Raw genomic sequence first — 20,545 nt, forward strand, 5'->3', positions numbered from 1 at the left:
TTTCCAACCTACCGAGAAGGCCATGCTGCCCCTCTTTGCTACTAAGGAGGACACTGCAGGGACTAAGGAACCCATTATGACTTTTGTTTTGGGTTTGCCAAAAAAATTGGGATCTGTGGGGGTCCAACCACCTGGGACCCTCGTCTGAATGGTGGCTGATCCTGCAGGTGGAGATTCATGCCTATGGGACTATGGGAGATAACCAAGCTCTGTACTCCTGATATCTCCCATAGAAATAAATGGAGCGTCCCTGCACCGCTGCGGATCCTTTCAGACTGGGATGCAAGGCGATCCAACTTATAATAAATGACATAATATTACTGATACATTTGGATCAATAACCACCCATGATAGGAGTAGGTAGGAAATAATCTTATCCATATGCAAGGACTTCTGTATGGTCCCAAAATAAACAGCCTGGAGATGGTTGAATGGGGGTTTGTGATCTTTGAAGGTAAAGCAATGGGGGAGAACTTCTGCTACAGCCGGAAGCCTTACAGCAAGATCGAGGTCTGATCTATAGCTTGTTAGATAGAGAAGTGGAAGAATCCATTGTCTTCATTCATCTTGGTTGCCATATGAGACACTAAGTCTTCCCGACTATAGAAGCCTCAGTCTATTATAGGAAGATTTTCAGCTACAAAGTAACAATTGGTTAATAATCTGATTAATGACACCAATAATTTTCTACTTTACAGTTCCCCAAGTAATGTTAATCTAGCAGAATATGCCTAACCAATTACCACTCGTTGGTTAATTACCCCTGTCCTGGGACCTATTAAGGTAATTGCCCGATATTCAGTTTATTCTTCAGACAATTTCTCTTAAACATCAACAATTTTCCATGTTGAGAACAAAAGTGAATAATTCCCTGAATAGATATTAACTCCGAAGGAAAATGTCTCTGCCTAAGTGAGCGGCAAATGGGCGGATAATGCAAGTGGAGATGTATATTATATGTGACAATGGGGGACTCATCAGTATCTATCTATCTATTTATCTATCTATCTATCTATCTATCTATCTATCTATCTCCTATCTATCTATCTCCTATCTATCTATCTATCTATCTATCTATCTATCTATCTATTATCTATCTATCTATCTATCTATCTATCTATCTATCTATCTCCTATCTATCTATCTATCTATCTATCTATCTATTATCTATCTATCTATCTATCTATCTATCTATCTATCTATCATCTATCTATCTATCTATCTATCTATCTATCTCCTATCTATCTATCTATCTATCTCCTATCTATCTATCTATCTATCTATCTATCTATCTATCTCCTATCTATCTATCTATCTATCTATCTATCTATCTATCTATCTCCTATCTATCTATCTCCTATCTATCTATCTATCTATCTATCTATCTATCTTCTATCTATCTCCTATCTATCTATCTATCTATCTATCTATCTATCTCCTATCTATCTATCTATCTATCTATCTATCTATCTCCTATCTATCTATCTATCTATCTATCTATCTATCTATCTATCTCCTATCTATCTATCTATCTATCTATCTATCTATCTATCTCCTATCTATCTATCTATCTATCTATCTCCTATCTATCTATCTCCTATCTATCTATCTATCTATCTATCTATCTATCTATCTCCTATCTATCTATCTATCTATCTATCTATCTCCTATCTATCTATCTATCTATCTATCTCCTATCTATCTATCTATCTATCTATCTATCTATCTATCTATCTCCTATCTATCTATCTATCTATCTATCTATCTATCTATCTCCTATCTATCTATCTATCTATCTATCATCTATCTATCTATCTATCTATCTATCTTCTATCTATCTATCTATCTATCTATCTATCTATCTATCTCCTATCTATCTATCTATCTATCTATCTATCTATCTATCTATCTCCTATCTATCATCTATCTATCTATCTATCTATCTATCTATCTATCTATCTATCTATTATCTCATATTCATCTATCTCCTATCTATCTATCTATCTATCTATCTATCTATCTATCTATCTATCTATCTCCTATCTATCTATCTATCTATCTATCTATCTCCTATCTATCTATCTATCTATCTATCTATCTATCTATCTCCTATCTATCTATCTATCTATCTATCTATCTATCATCTATCTATCTATCTATCTATCTATCTATCTATCTATCTCCTATCTATCTATCTATCTATCTATCTCCTATCTATCTATCTATCTATCTATCTATCTATCTATCTATCTATCTTATCAATCCCACTAATATATTGATGTACACATTGGATTTTTCAGTACCCCATTGTGTTTATAGTGTTTCGGTGCTGCTCCTGACAAGCAATGAGATATACTGTATATAGTCGGTGACAGATCTTTCGGCCTTAGGTCCCCCATGGGCCTAAAATGGGATGATTGAGTTTTCCCACAGAGACTGAGATGGAAACCACTTTGCTACATATTGGCCAATTCTGCCTGTTGGACGCTTCCAATTTGCCCTATTTAAGGCCTAAATGGTACCAATAAAATTGGGCTATCTGTGGCCATGCTCCATTACTCAACATGACATATTGTATCACTATTATATCAGTAGAAGTATAACATGGCCACACATTACAGTAATGGACACTATTATGCTGTATATTCATCTTTTTTTCTAGTTTATATCTCTAAATTTTTGACAAGCATTTACCTGAGGGCTGCGGTTTTCCCGTTTTTGTGCATGCAGCTCACCAGCCTTGTCTGATACCCGATTTGTATATCCCAGTATCTATTTTCCTGGCGGTTTTTCCGGTTGCGGTTCCTCTTCTTCTTAATCAGTTCTCGAGCCTCTGGGTCCTTCACGGCCTTTTCCCTCTCTTTTGCCCGTTCCCGGTTTTTGCCCCTCTTCCCGGTTTGTCTAACATGTCTAGTAATCGGTATCGAGCACGAACTCCAAGGTCCAACGTTTAGACTGTACATGTTTTCTTCTCCTTCGCAAGGATCTCCTTGACAAACCTGAAATTCCGTTAGGTTGGGACAACCCGAGCCACCGAATTGGGGCATGGCCACCACATAGCGTGTCCTGTGCTTTAATCCATTGCCACATGTTTTGGAACAATCCGACCAAGGAGAAAAATCTGATACAATACAATCCTGAGGACAGGGGATAAGGCAACCTTGTTCTAGCCGGGGCTTGGACTCGAAGTATTCGCAAATACTGTCATCTGCCTCCGTCCCGGTGGCTTTCTGGAGACAGACGACCTCCCTCGTCTGAATTCCTTCCTCGCCTTTTGTGCATTCTGTTGGTTTCTCGGATAACCTGGATGTGACTGGTGTGCACTGGTTCCAACTACCCAACTGCCAGTCATACAGTTCTTTATGCCAGTCACAAACTCTAAAACAGTTTTGCTGGTTTTCGGGTCTGTCTGTCTGTTTACAATTTGTGGGGAGAGTCGTCCACCCCTCCGTGTGCGCACACCATACCGCCCTTGTCTGTATACCTCCCGGGCCACATTCATCTCCCATACATCGCCCCCATGGACCTGAAAGAAGAAATAAAGATGAATTCTAAGAATTGTAAAGAAAAATCCATTACTGTCATGAAAATATACATACATATATAGTTTCGTGAAGACCATAGACATTAGATAGTGTTCTTACTAACCAATGATATGAGCGTATATAAGGAGATACACTAACACGTTCACACTAAATGTTAATTTCTGGTGATTTCTACTCCAGTCTTTGAGAAGCCTTTAAGAACTCTATGTGGAATCTTACAAACACAAGAATACTAACCCCCCAAAATACTATAGAGGTGAAAAAAGAACCTCAAATAATTGCTCTCAATATTCGAGAATATACTGCCTTATATCTAGAGAAATACTACTGATATGTACAGGAATATAACTACTATCATACTGCTCCTATGTACAAGAATATAACTACTATAATACTGCTCCTATGTACAAGAATATAACTACTATAATACTGCTCCTATGTACAAGAATATAACTACTATAATACTGCTCTCTATGTACAAGAATATAACTACTATAATACTGCTCCTATGTACAAGAATATAACTACTATAATACTGCTCTCTATGTACAAGAATATAACTACTATAATACTGCTCCTATGTACAAGAATATAACTACTATAATACTGCTGCTATGTACAAGAATATAACTACTATAATACTGCTCCTATGTACAAGAATATAACTACTATTATACTGCTCTCTATGTACAAGAATATAACTACTATAATACTGCTCCTATGTACAAGAATATAACTACTATAATACTACTCCTATGTACAAGAATATAACTACTATAATACTGCTGCTATGTACAAGAAAATAACTACTATAATACTACCTCCTATGTACAAGAATATAACTACTATAATACTGCTCCTATGTACAAGAATATAACTACTATCATACTGCTCCTATGTACAAGAATATAACTACTATCATACTGCTCCTATGTACAAGAATATAACTACTATAATACTGCTCCTATGTACAAGAATATAACTACTATAATACTGCTCCTATGTACAAGAATATAACTACTATTATACTGCTCCTATGTACAAGAATATAACTACTATAATACTGCTGCTATGTACAAGAAAATAACTACTATAATACTGCTGCTATGTACAAGAATATAACTACTATAATACTACTCCTATGTACAAGAATATAACTACTATAATACTGCTGCTATGTACAAGAATATAACTGCTATAATACTACCTCCTATGTACAAGAATATAACTACTATAATACTACTCCTATGTACAAGAATATAACTACTATAATACTACTCCTATGTACAAGAATATAACTACTATAATACTACTCCTATGTACAAGAATATAACTACTATAATACTACTCCTATGTACAAGAATATAACTACTATAATACTGCTGCTATGTACAAGAATATAACTGCTATAATACTACCTCCTATGTACAAGAATATAACTACTATAATACTACTCCTATGTACAAGAATATAACTACTATAATACTGCTCCTATGTACAAGAATATAACTAAATATAATACTACTCCTATGTACAAGAATATAACTGCTATAATACTGCTCCTATGTACACGAATATAACTACTATAATACTGCTCCTATGTACAAGAATATAACTACTATAATACTACTCCTATGTACAAGAATATAACTACTATAATACTGTCCCCTATGTACAAGAATGTAACTGCTATAATACTGCTCCTATATACAAGAATATAACTACTATAATACCACCTCGTATGTACAGGAATATAACTACTATAATACTACTCCTATGTACAAGAATATAACTACTATAATACTGCTGCTATGTACAAGAATATAACTGCTATAATACTACCTCCTATGTACAAGAATATAACTACTATAATACTACTCCTATGTACAAGAATATAACTACTATAATACTGCTCCTATGTACAAGAATATAACTACTATAATACTGCTCCTATGTACAAGAATATAACTACTATAATACTACTCCTATGTACAAGAATATAACTACTATAATACTACTCCTATGTACAAGAATATAACTACTATAATACTACTCCTATGTACAAGAATATAACTACTATAATACTACCTCCTATGTACAAGAATATAACTACTATAAGACTACCTCCTACGTACAAGAATATAACTACTATAATACTGCTCCTATGTACAAGAATATAACTACTATAATACTGCTCCTATGTACAAGAATATAACTACTATAATACTACTCCTATGTACAAGAATATAACTACTATAATACTACTCCTATGTACAAGAATATAACTACTATAATACTGCCCCTATGTACAAGAATATAACTACTATAATACTGCTCCTATGTACAAGAATATAACTACTATAATACTACTCCTATGTACAAGAATATAACTACTATAATACTACTCCTATGTACAAGAATATAACTACTATAATACTGCTCTTATGTACAAGAATATAACTACTATAATACTACTCCTATGTACAAGAATATAACTACTATAATACTGCTCCTATGTACAAGAATATAACTACTATAATACTACTCCTATGTACAAGAATATAACTACTATAATACTACTCCTATGTACAAGAATATAACTACTATAATACTACTCCTATGTACAAGAATATAACTACTATAATACTAGTCCTATATACAAGAATATAACTACTATAATACTACTCCTATGTACAAGAATATAACTACTATAATACTGCTCCTATGTACAAGAATATAACTACTATAATACTACTCCTATGTACAAGAATATAACTACTATAATACTGCTCCTATGTACAAGAATATAACTACTATAATACTGCCCACTATGGACTTCCACAAATAATTGTCCTATCTGGATGACTCTTCCTTTGCGCCCCCAGCAGTTTAGTATTAGGTACAGTAAACCTATAATAACACTATTTCCTTCCTCCTTCTCATTTCCTGTATATATAATACCGCGGCAGTGAGTTGTATTTTGTATATTTTACGCCCGCTGTTCGGTGTAGCCAGCTGGGAAGAATAGATTAAACCCATAAAAACTCCTTTAGTATTCCGCTCTGATTACATGTAAATCTTAGCTTCATAGATTTTCGCGGCACCTACAAAATAAATATATGGAAAATACAAATGCAATTTACTTTCTATTCCCGGGAAGATTACACCTTGGCTTTATCTCTCATCGACCTCTCGGAAATAACAAGATCACAGCGGCATTATCCGCACTCACATATAAGGAGGCTCCGAGAATTTCGGGAGAACACCAGCCGAGACCAAATACAAAAAAAGCCTAAACGGTGTACTTAAAGGAGAAGGCCACAATCTAATCCCAATTTCGCAAACATGTCCGCATTGACTCGAAGGAAACTCATGGCGGCCTTGTCTTATCACCAGCCAGCACCTTGGGCGAAACCCTCTAATTAGTATTTGTACTTTCAGGTAGACGGAAGATTCCGGGCTGCAAAAACTCAGCATGAAAGACCAAATTCTCCAACGGTGACGGGATAATGGAGGAAGGGACGTCGTGTGTAATTGGGTTTTCATACGCGGAGAGAAGCCAATTAAATTATATGGATGAATATGAACAGTTCGGGTCATTGCCAGGTTAACCCTGCGGGGGATCGCAAAGTGAAATTAAAAAAGGGCACAATAAGCTGCAGAATATGGAGCAAGATGGAGGGGAGGTACAGGTGGGGCGGACTGGAGCTCTACTGCGGAGTGCTGGCTGGTACAACGGAAAACATGGTGGTGGCCAAATGATTGTCCTCAGTCTGGTGGCTTAAAGGGAGTCTCGTATAAGAACCCAACATATCACTCCAGTCCTGCAGATAGATAGGTTACTGTCACCAGAACCAGCATATCACCCCAGTCCTGCAGATAGATAGGTTACTGTCACCAGATCCAGCATATCACCCCAGCCCTGCAGATAGATAGGTTACTGTCACCAGAACCAGCATATCACCACAGCCCTGCAGATAGATAGGTTACTGTCACCAGAACCAGCATATCACCCCAGCCCTGCAGATAGATAGGTTAGGGTCACCAGAACCAGAATATCACCCCAGCCCTGCAGATAGATAGGTTACTGTCACCAGAACCAGCATATCACCCCAGCCCTGCAGATAGATAGGTTAGGGTCACCAGAACCAGAATATCACCCCAGCCCTGCAGATAGATAGGTTAGTGTCATCAGGACCAGCATATCACCCCAGCCCTGCAGATAGATAGGTTACTGTCACCAGAACCAGCATATCACCCCAGCCCTGCAGATAGATAGGTTACTGTCACCAGAACCAGCATATCACCCCAGCCCTGCAGATAGATAGGTTACTGTCACCAGATCCAGCATATCACCCCAGCCCTGCAGATAGATAGGTTAGTGTCACCAGAACCAGCATATCACCCCAGCCCTGCAGATAGATAGGTTACTGTCACCAGAACCAGCATATCACCCCAGTCCTGCAGATAGATAGGTTACTGTCACCAGACCCAGCATATCACCCCAGCCCTGCAGATAGATAGGTGTCACCAGACCCAGCATATCACCCCGGCCCTGCAGATAGATAGGTTACTGTCACCAGAACCAGCATATCACCCCAGCCCTGCAGATAGATAGGTGTCACCAGAACCAGCATATCACCCCAGTCCTGCAGATAGATAGGTTACTGTCACCAGAACCAGCATATCACCCCAGTCCTGCAGATAGATAGGTTACTGTCACCAGAACCAGCATATCACCCCAGTCCTGCAGATAGATAGGTTACTGTCACCAGACCCAGCATATCACCCCAGCCCTGCAGATAGATAGGTTACTGTCACCAGAACCAGCATATCACCCCAGCCCTGCAGATAGATAGGTTACTGTCACCAGACCCAGCATATCACCCCAGCCCTGCAGATAGATAGGTTACTGTCACCAGAACCAGCATATCACCCCAGCCCTGCAGATAGATAGGTTACTGTCACCAGACCCAGCATATCACCCCAGCCCTGCAGATAGATAGGTTACTGTCACCAGACCCAGCATATCACCCCAGCCCTGCAGATAGATAGGTTAGTGTCACCAGACCCAGAATATCACCCCAGCCCTGCAGATAGATAGGTTACTGTCACCAGACCCAGCATATCACCCCAGTCCTGCAGATAGATAGGTTACTGTCACCAGAACCAGTATATCAGCCCAGCCCTGCAGATAGATAAGTTAGTGTCACCAGACCCAGCATATCACCCCAGCCCTGCAGATAGAAAGGTTAGTGTCACCAGACCCAGCATATCACCCCAGTCCTGCAGATAGATAGGTTACTGTCACCAGAACCAGCATATCACCCCAGCCCTGCAGATAGATAGGTTACTGTCACCAGACCCAGCATATCACCCCAGCCCTGCAGATAGATAGGTTACTGTCACCAGACCCAGCATATCACCCCAGCCCTGCAGATAGATAGGTTAGTGTCACCAGACCCAGAATATCACCCCAGCCCTGCAGATAGATAAGTTAGTGTCACCAGACCCAGCATATCACCCCAGTCCTGCAGATAGATAGGTTACTGTCACCAGAACCAGCATATCACCCCAGTCCTGCAGATAGATAGGTTACTGTCACCAGACCCAGCATATCACCCCAGCCCTGCAGATAGATAAGTTAGTGTCACCAGACCCAGCATATCACCCCAGCCCTGCAGATAGATAGGTTAGTGTCACCAGACCCAGCATATCACCCCAGTCCTGCAGATAGATAGGTTACTGTCACCAGAACCAGCATATCACCCCAGCCCTGCAGATAGATAGGTTACTGTCACCAGACCCAGCATATCACCCCAGCCCTGCAGATAGATAGGTTACTGTCACCAGACCCAGCATATCACCCCAGCCCTGCAGATAGATAAGTTAGTGTCACCAGACCCAGCATATCACCCCAGCCCTGCAGATAGATAGGTTAGTGACACCAGACCCAGCATATCACCCCAGCGCTGCAGATAGATAGGTTAGTGTCACCAGACCCAGCATATCACCCCAGCCCTGCAGATAGATAGGTTAGTGTCACCAGACCCAGCATATCACCCCAGCCCTGCAGATAGATAGGTCAGTAATACTATCACTGCTTAATTGAACACTCATTAAACAGACAATTTGTGGGGGTCTTGGGTGTCGGACCCCCCTCCCCTGATAATTTTCAATTGATGATCAATCCTAAAGATAGGTAATTAATTACTTGTTATTGGAACCCCTTTAACTCAGGATTCACTGATATTGTGCATGAAAATGGGTCTTCTGTACCAGACAACTCCTCTGTTATACTCGCCTTCTTGTGTATCAGCAGATAAATTTGCCAAATTCTGTCTATAAATTGTTCCATTTGCAGATTACTTGTGACGGAGAAGCGTTTACCGGCTCTTATAATCAGAGCTGATGCGTCTCTATGTGTAAAGCTGACACTCAGATATACTGCCCTGAATATGAAGAGCCTGGACCCAGCGCCTGCCAATACGTCCATCATCCGCCATGTCAAATCTCCCACTAGGGAAGCCAACGCAGTTTGAAGCCGACATCAAAGACGCAACGCTCACTGAAGTCAACATCAAAGTGGCTGCTTCCCGCTTCCGCCATCTCCTTCTTCTCCTGCCTGTTCCTCCGTATCCCTGTCATATCTTCTCCCCATTCATCTTTTTTTTTGTTTCCGGAAGTTTCATTTTGGGAATGAAGTTTGTAAAAGTTATGATTTGTCAGGAATATAAAACCACCCACAAAAGTTTCTACAATTTTTTAGTGGCAAAACATCGTCAAGGTCAAGGCTCCGCGTCGCGGGAACGCAGCTGTTACTTTGTTGCAGATTTTGTTGCAAGTTTTTGAGCCAAAACTCAAATGGCTACAAAGGGAATGGGAAATATCTAGGAAGTTCTTCTACTTCTCCGCTCAGTCCACTCAAAAAACGCAGCAAAATCTGCAACAAAACAAGCAACGTGGGGCCTCAGCCTAAAGAGTTTTTCCAGGAATAACATATTGATGTCCTATCCTTAGAATAAGTCAGTATATGACTGGTTGTGTTTGACACATATTGGTTGAGCGCCACAGTCTAGGGTTGAGCCAATATTAAGATTTCAGGATCGATTTTAAAATCCAATATCCGATCATTTTCCAGCCGATCCCGATTGTGATCGTGAAATTTGCTCGATCGCCGATTGGGATCCGATCTTTCCCAATCGCGATCACTCAACCCTATTTGTATATTATACTAGCTATAACCCGCGACTTCGGTGGCGGCCCCCTGACGCTTGCGCAAACCACCTGCAGCGCGGCCCGTGGGTCCCAATGCCCCCCTACTTGTGGCCAGCGCGGGCCCCTCCCACAGCATGGTGGGCCGGGACCCCACGGCCACGCTGCTGCGCTTGGGGCCCTCTCCTTTTCCCCCACCCTGACCCTTTCTCCCGCTTACCCACCTGTGACCCCGCTTACCTTAACCCCCCCTGTTCGCATGTTCAGTTGGGGCCCCCCTACTTACCTTCTGCCCTCTGGTCCTAATCCCCCCCAACACCTCCTTCAAAACCCCCCCGCCCCCCCACCACCCCACCTGCCCTCTACCCATCACCTCTTTTCCCCCTCACTTAAGCAACCCGCCGATCATTGGACCCGCAGCACTTACCCTGTAGATGCTGTGGAGGTCTGTGTGGTCCTTGCCGAGACGTTGAGTTTCCCGGGCGCACAGTGTATTTGTGCGGCTGGACACGTTAGGGCTGGGCGCGCTGCTGCTGATTGCTACGGCGGCATGAGGAGATGTGTGGTCAGCCAGCATATTGGGTTTCCCGGCTGCACAATACGTATGTTCGTGCAGCTGGGCGGATCAGCAGCAGCATGAGGACATGTTTAGCCGGCCGGCATATGAGCGGCCTGGGGAAGCTTGTGGGCAGTCGCCATGTTGAGGAGAGTGTCCTGGGACACTGGGCACTCCCACAATTCTGCGCAAACCTATGGGGCCGTTGTGCTGGCTCCCTAACCCACCTACACACCGCCATGCACCAATAGCAGCTGTCTGTAACTGTCTGTGCTGACGTGATGCCCGGGCCGACAGCAATGCTGGAGACAACTTTGGAGGGTCACGGTGGCGTTTTGGGGTGAGTGAATCACTTTTAAAGTAGCCTATTACCCCCTTCCTGGCCAATATGTAGGTGTGTGTGAAATTTCTAGGAAATCCATTGAGCCTTTCGGGTGTGATTGAGGAACAAACATCCAAACATCCAAACACACAAACCCACAAACATCCAAACTCACAAACTTTCATATTTATAATATTAATAGGATATACAGTAGGGTTGAGCCGATCTTCAGATTTCAGGATCGATTTTAAAATCTGATTTCTAATCATTTTCCAGCCGATCCCGATCGTGAAATTTGTTCGATCGCCGATCGGGATCCGATCTTTCCTCATCCTGATTGCTCAACCCTACCGCAGTCTCTTCAGTGAACACATTGTGTAGTGTCCATACATAGTATTTCATCTCAGTCCTATTCATTCGAATGAGACTGAGCTGCTTCTGTACCATGTGAACGATGAACCTCATCATCATAGTCATTGTTGCCTGCGCCATAAATCCCTTCTCTGTATACCCTACAGATACATAGTTGTAAGAGAAGGTTTACAATGTAGCGGCCGATGGTTACCCCGCGCACAACTCTCCGCCACCGCCTCTACTAAGGAGATCAGAAGATGCTTCATTAGCCCCTTATTACCGCAGCAGCAGGACGGACGCTTTACCAGTAGGCAGTGGGAAAATGAAACCTGAAAAAGAGCGCAGAAAACCTCTGTACCCTGAGGAGACGACATATAGAAGAGCGGGGGCTGGGGGGCGGCCATTCTCACTAACAGCGGGGGGAACTCAATGGCTTTATAGATTTCTGCCCCCCCAGGTCCTCTTTAACAATAAGTAACTTTCAGCATCGAAACCCCTGAGAGGAAAATACACAAAAGCAACAAAAACCGTGAAGACGTGGCCTGCAATGTGCTGCAGTACAAGATGTTATATAGCGATGGTTTATGGGGTCACATCGAGAACTGCGCCCCCTTATTGGTTATCCCCCAATGTGGTCGTGCCAGGCACAGCAGCACAGTTGCGTTCACTTGCATAGGACTGACATGCTCTTGGTTGCTATACCACTATCCGCCATTACCAAATGTGTGGTGCTGTCCCTGGTGAGGATGACATGAGCCGTACAGTCATCTGGTGAGTGGGGGGCCAAAAGTCAGACCCCCCCCACTGATAAGACCCATAATACAGTTTGAGCCTAAAATGTAGTTAAGTTTATGGAGTCATAAGGGCCAGGCCATAAACCTCAAGCCCCAGGGCCCCGGGGTAGAGTCTATAGCAGGGCCCCAACTTACTATTACCATTTATAATATTGGGGTCCACCTATGAGGATAAGGAGCCAATGGACCCCCCAGGCCCTGGGTACATCTGCCCCTGTGTAACCCCTTTACCATCCCAATTGCATACAGAGATATTACTTAGTAGTCAGAGATTGACCCCATGTGACTTCGGGGGCGCACGGGGGAGAGCAGAGCCCACTGACTGTGTGTCCTATTACACATCCATAATATGGAGGAGATCTACGGATTATACGCATATAGGATAATAATCCCACATCTATAACAAGTCAGCGACTAGAAGCGGCCAGGCTGCGGTGTATCCCTGCGAATATTAATAACAGTATAACCTATCAGACATAACACAGGGGTTAATCCCTTACACATCAGAGGAGCCGAGCAGTTCAAAGACGCTCCCCCCCCCCCCTCCCCGAGAAGGTTATAATCTCCTCCAAGAAAATGCAAAGATTTGTCCCTGGGAATGTCCTTGTTGTACAATCATGTAGGAAGTGCAAAGAGAGAGTTACTAATATACACAAATGTATCTATATGAATATCTATCTATCTATCTATCTATCTATCTATCTATCTATATATCTCCTATCTATCTATCTATCTATCTATCTATCTATCTATCTATCTCCTATCTATCTATCTATCTATCTATCTATCTATCTATCTATCTAGGGTCAGCACTCCAATATGAGAAAATATGCAGGACTTTATTGCCCAAGATGTGATGTTACAGTCCAAATATATATTCTTATTATATATTCTCCACTACAGTCGCTCTCCACTACAGCCACTCTCCATTACAGCAGCTCTCTACTACAGTCACTCTCCACTACAGCAGCTCTCTACTACAGTCGCTCTCCACTACAGCCGCTCTCCAGTACAACCACTCTCCACTACAGTTACTCTCCACTACAGCAGCTCTCTATTACAGTCGCTCTCCACTACAACCACTCTCCATTACAGCCACTCTCCACTATAGCAGGTCTCTACTACAGCCGCTCTCCACTACAGCCGCTCTCCATTACAACATCTCTCCACTATAGCTGCTCTCCACTACAGCCGCTCTCCACTACAGCCAGTCTCCACTACAGCCGCTCTCAACTACAGCCACTCTCCATTACAGCAGCTCTCTACTACAGTCGCTCTCCACTACAGCCACTCTACACTACAGCCGCTTTCCAGTACAACCACTCTCCACTACAGCCACTCTCCACTACAGCAGGTGTCTACTACAGTCGCTCTCTACTACAGCCGCTCTCCACTACAGCCGCTCTCCAGTACAACCACTCTCCACTACAGCCGATCTCCAGTACAACCACTCTCCACTACAGCCGCTCTCCACTACAGCCGCTCTCCAATATAACCACTCTCCATTACAGCCACTCTCCACTACAGCAGCTCTCTACTACAGCCGCTCTCTACTACAGCCGCTCTCTGCTACAGCCTCTCTCCACTACAGCCTCTCTCCACTACAGCCACTCTCTACTACAGCCACTCTCCACTACAGTCGCTCTCCACTTCAGCCTCTCTCCACTACAGCCGCTCTCCAGTATAACCACTCTCCATTACAGCCGCTCTCCACTACAGCCGCTCTCCAGTATAACCACTCTCCATTACAGCCACTCTCCACTACAGCAGCTCTCTACTACAGCCTCTCTCTACTACAGCTGCTCTCCAGTACAGCCACTCTCCGCTACAGCCGCTCTCCACTACAGCCGCTCTCCATTACAACATCTCTCCACTATAGCTGCTCTCCACTACAGCCGCTCTCCACTACAGCCAGTCTCCACTACAGCCGCTCTCAACTACAGCCACTCTCCATTACAGCAGCTCTCTACTACAGTCGCTCTCCACTACAGCCACTCTACACTACAGCCGCTTTCCAGTACAACCACTCTCCACTACAGCCACTCTCCACTACAGCAGGTGTCTACTACAGTCGCTCTCTACTACAGCCGCTCTCCACTATAGCCACTCTCCACTACAGCCGCTCTCCAGTACAACCACTCTCCACTACAGCCGATCTCCAGTACAACCACTCTCCACTACAGCCGCTCTCCACTACAGCCGCTCTCCAATATAACCACTCTCCATTACAGCCACTCTCCACTACAGCAGCTCTCTACTACAGCCGCTCTCTACTACAGCCGCTCTCTACTACAGCCTCTCTCCACTACAGCCTCTCTCCACTACAGCCACTCTCTACTACAGCCACTCTCCACTACAGTCGCTCTCCACTTCAGCCTCTCTCCACTACAGCCGCTCTCCAGTATAACCACTCTCCATTACAGCCACTCTCCACTACAGCAGCTCTCTACTACAGCCTCTCTCTACTACAGCTGCTCTCCAGTACAGCCACTCTCCGCTACAGCCACTCTCCACCACAGCCACTCTCCACTACAGCAGCTCTCTACTACAGCCACTCTCTACTACAGTCACTCTCCACTACAGCAGCTCTCTACTACAGTCGCTCTCCACTACAGCCGCTCTCCACTACAACCACTCTCTACTACAGCCACTCTCCACTACAGCCGCTCTCCAGTATAAACACTCTCCACTACAGCCGCTCTCCAGTATAACCACTCTCCACTACAGCAGGTCTCCACTACAGCCACTCTCTACTACAGCCACTCACCACTACAGCCACTCTCCACTACAGCCGCTCTCCAGTATAACCACTCTCCACTACAGCAGGTCTCTACTACAGCCGCTCTCCACTACAGCCACTCTCTACTACAGCTGCTCTCCACTACAGCCACTCTCTACTACAGCTGCTCTCCACTACAGCCACTCTCTACTACAGCCGCTCTCCACTACAGCCACTCTCTACTACAGCCACTCTCCACTACAGCCGCTCTCCAGTATAACCACTCTCCACTACAGCAGGTCTCTACTACAGCCACTCTCCACTACAGCAGGTCTCTACTACAGCCACTCTCCACTACAGCCACTCTCCACTACAGCCGCTCTCCAGTATAACCACTCTCCACTACAGCCGCTCTCCAGTATAACCACTCTCCACTACAGCCACTCTCCAGTATAACCACTCTCCACTACAGCCGCTCTCCAGTATAACCACTCTCCACTACAGCCGCTCTCCAGTATAACCATTCTCCACTACAGCAGGTCTCTACTACAGCCGCTCTCCACTACAGCCACTCTCTGCTAGAGTCGCTCTCCACTACAGCCGCTCTCCAATAAAGCCGCTCTCCATTACAGCAGCTCTCTACTACAGTCGCTCTACTTCATCAGCTCTCCACTGTACCTAATAGACTACTATTATCATTACTATATTAATAGACTACTGTATCTGAAAGCAGCACTCTGGACAACCCCTTTAAGTGTACTGTCCCTTTAAATAACTTCCTGCTTTATCTCTTATTTGCAGAAACTTTTATAGAAACATAATGCAGACGGTCTGATACGTATAATGTATTCCGATGCCGGCTGATGTGTAACATTCAGCGTTTAGGACGGGAGCGATTGATGTGCTGCCGCTTTGAACTGCGATAAACAAAAAGAGACTGAATATTGGCAAAGTATTAATAATGGAGAAATAAGAAATGAAGGCGCTTGTTGTTCTTCTCCCGCCTGTATTTCCCAGTATCAGCGATCTTATTAAGTGGCAGTCTGCTGCAGATCAGTCGCCATAAATCACACGCTTGGCGCAGTCTGCGCATCAATATGCAAGAGGAACAAGAAGCCCCTCATTAAGGATTTTGTCAGTCAAAAATAATGGTGTCTAAAAGTCAGAGGGGATCTTAATGAGAATCAGCGCAGGCGGGCGGTGTACTGTATATACAGTATATACGTCATGTATGGGCAGTATAGGTCATGTGTACAGCATCTTATCCAAAAGTTACTTTATTTCACTGGAGTCAAAAGGGTAATGTGAACTGTTTTTTTTAGAAAATATGACCAGCAGGTGGCGCTGTCTGATATGGCTTGTGGTTGTGGGACTCGTCTTACCTAAGTGACCAGGTATCTGGCTACCAATATTATGGGGGCACGGAGGTTTGTCCCCAGTATGGAAGCCTATCACTGCTATGGTGGCACTGTGGCTGACATTATTATGGGGGCACTGTGGTTGTCACTACTATGGGAGCACCGTACCCCTGACAGATATTGGGGCTCTGTGCTTGTCACTGGTATGGGGGTAATGTGTCACTGTGGCATGACATCTCGATACAATGTTTGCCATTAGACTTGGTAATAAACTGTCATTACTATGAGGGTTTGTTCCCCCAGGGGCTTCAGGTTCCACCTCTGGCTGTGCCCGTATCTTAGGATGAGCCGCCATTTCTGACGCCCAGGATGTGACAGGTTGGTTTTTGCAGACTTGGTAATAAATTCCTGTAACATATTGTAAGTGAATTATCCGGGGATCAGATTATTAACACCAAATGACTCCCCAGCCTGGAGATGACGGTACAAGCGCTGCCACCTGCTGGCCCAGGCCTGGGGACGCCGCCTATATTCTACTGTGGGTATATACTGATGTATATATACTGTACTGTACTGTGCTGTGTGTATATACTCTACTGCATGTATATATACTGTATTTTGTGTATATACTCTACTGTGTGTGCCTTCTGTATGTACGTACAGTGTGCTGTGTGCATATACTGTATTGTACTGCATGTATATATACTGTATTGTATTGTGTGAATATGTACAGCATTGTACTGTTTGTATATACTGTACTGTGTGTATATGTATGGTATTGTATTGTATGTATATACTGTACTGTGTGTATATATACTGTAATGTACTATCTGTATATACTGTACTGTGTATATATACTGTAATGTATGTATATACCGTATATATACTGTAATGTATGTATATAATGTATATATATATATAATGTATTTACTGTACTGTGTGCATATATTGTATTGTAGTGTCTGTATGTACTGTATGTATATACTGTACTGTGTGTATATACTGCGCTGTATGTACTGTATGTAAATACTGTATTCCATGTATATACTGTGCTGTATGTACTGTATGTATATACTGTACTGTGTGTATATACTGCGCTGTATGTACTGTATGTATATACTGTACTGTGTGTATATACTGTGCTGTATGTACTGTATGGATATACTGTATTGTGTGTATATACTGTGCTGTACTGTGTATATATATATTGTACTTTGTGTATATACTATATTCCATGTATACACTGTGCTGTATGTACTGTATGTATATACTGTACTGTGTGTATATACTGCGCTGTATGTACTGTATGTATATACTGTACTGTGTGTATATACTGTGCTGTATGTACTGTATGGATATACTGTATTGTGTGTATATACTGTGCTGTACTGTGTATATATATATTGTACTTTGTGTATATACTATATTCCATGTATACACTGTGCTGTATGTACTGTATGTATATACGGTATTGTGTGTTTATACTGTATTGTGTGTATATACTGTACTGTGTGTATATACTGCGCTGTATGTACTGTATGTATATACTGTATTGTATGTATATACTGTACTGTGTGTATATATTGCGCTGTATGTACTGTGTGTATATATTGTACTGTGTGTATATACTGTGCTGTACTGTGTATATATATATATATATATATATATATATATATATATATATATACTATACTATACTGCGCTGTAGTGTAGACTGCAGTACTCTTTTGTACTATGAGAGCTCCATAGGATCCTGTGGCTGTCTTGTCTTTGGCTCTCCTAGATTCGGATGGGACGTATCCGCACAATTACAGTAATTGACCTATTTCACTTTGATACAATTTGTGCTTTTGTTTTATTACCGGTTTAAGCTCTTTCCACGTCAAATCCCATCAGCGGGCGGCGAGTTTTAAGGATGGATTTATCTGCGTCTCGCTATCCAGAGAAGCTTCTCCTCTACTTATTATTTCATTGGGAAGGAATCTTAAGAATAATCCTGAGACTGAGAAGCTTCAGAGAGGAGTAAAAGCTCTGGATGTGGATTATATACATGGCAGATACATCGAGCGATCCTGCAAAACCTTCCTGGTACTGATATGTAACTGATATGTACAATCTCATTCCAGCGAACAGCCATGTCTAGTCCATGAGATGATGCGTTACCCTTCCCTGACTGCAGGGGGCAGCACTTGTGATAGGTAATACAGCTCCTCTGGGGCAGAGACATTCTCCCCCTGTATCTAGTGTAGGCCATTCCCTGTAATGTCTTCTGCAGGTCACATGATAGAGGGGGCACTCGGGGCATTGCAAGGAGGTTGGCACTATGAGTATATAAGTGGGACTCTATGGCTACTATATTTGATAGCTGGTTTAGTAGGCGTGGCCATAGTACTCAGGGGTGGGGCATATGTTAGATTACCTGTACCTGATATTCCTTCCTATTTCTCATTAGGGGGCGGCTTTTATTTGATTGTCTTCCTTAACCCATAAGGGAACATAGACTGGTTCTTAGATGGAGGCATATGGAGTCACGGTCATCACAACATCACTGATATAGCTGCTTAAAGGGGAGGTCTAATGTGTACAGAGGTTGTTCTTAAAGGGAGTGTCATCAAAACCAGCATATAAACACATTTCACAGATAGATAGGTTAGAGTCATCTGAATTAAACGGTGTTCACCCCTTGAGATTCATTACCTCTGCTTTCTGAGATATCGTCATTTCTGTCAATATGCAAATGAGCTGATTGCTCCAAAAAACTAAGTGTCCACAGTCACATTGCCCCAAAGAGCTCAATGACAAAAATGATGATAGCTCAGAAAGCGGAAACAGCGATTCTCAAGGGGTAAACATCGTTTAATGCAGATTACCCTAACCTATCTATCTGCAGGGCTGGGGTGATATGCTGTTCTGGTGACACTAACCTATCTATCTGCAGGGCTGGGGTGATATGCTGGTTCTGCTGACAGTAACCTATCTATCTGCAGGGCTGGGTGATATGCTGGTTCTGGTGACAGTAACCTATCTATCTGCAGGGCTGGGGTGATATGCTGGATCTGGTGACACTAACCTATCTATCTGCAGGGCGGGGGTGATATGCTGGGTCTGGTGACAGTAACCTATCTATCTGCAGGGCTGGGATGATATGCTGGTTCTGGTGACAGTAACCTATCTATCTGCAGGGCTGGGGTGATATGCTGGTTCTGGTGACAGTAACCTATCTATCTGCATGGCTGGGGTGATATACTGGTTCTGGTGATAGTAACCTATCTATCTGCATGGCTGGGGTGATAAGCTGGTTCTGGTGATAGTAACCTATCTATCTGCATGGCTGGGGTGATAAGCTGGTTCTGGTGATAGTAACCTATCTATCTGCAGGGTTGGGGTGATATGCTGGGTCTGGTGACAGTAACCTATCTATCTGCAGGGCTGGGGTGATATGCTGGGTCTGGTGACACCTATCTATCTGCAGGGCTGGGGTGATATGCTGGTCCTGGTGACACTAACCTATCTATCTGCAGGACTGGGGTGATATGCTGGCTCTGGTGACAGTAACCTATATATCTGTGGGGCTGGGGTGATATGCTGGGTCTGGTGACACTAACCTATCTATCTGCAGAGCTGGGGTGATATGCTGGCTCTGGTGACACTAACCTATCTATCTGCAGGACTGGGGTGATAT

The 20,545-nt window shown here is 43.1% G+C and overlaps 1 protein-coding gene across 1 annotated transcript in view; it reads right to left on the reverse strand.

The window, feature by feature from the left end:
* THSD7A (thrombospondin type 1 domain containing 7A) overlaps positions 1-20,545 on the reverse strand; it is a 172,536-nt gene that overhangs the window by 94,010 nt on the left and 57,981 nt on the right. Inside the window, exon 2 of the mRNA XM_075271807.1 lies at positions 2,695-3,526. Within this exon, the coding sequence (XP_075127908.1) occupies positions 2,695-3,526 (832 nt within the window). The remainder of the gene's footprint in view (positions 1-2,694; positions 3,527-20,545) is intronic.

Source organism: Leptodactylus fuscus, chromosome 4, assembly GCF_031893055.1.
Source record: "Leptodactylus fuscus isolate aLepFus1 chromosome 4, aLepFus1.hap2, whole genome shotgun sequence".
NCBI lineage: Eukaryota > Metazoa > Chordata > Amphibia > Anura > Leptodactylidae > Leptodactylus > Leptodactylus fuscus.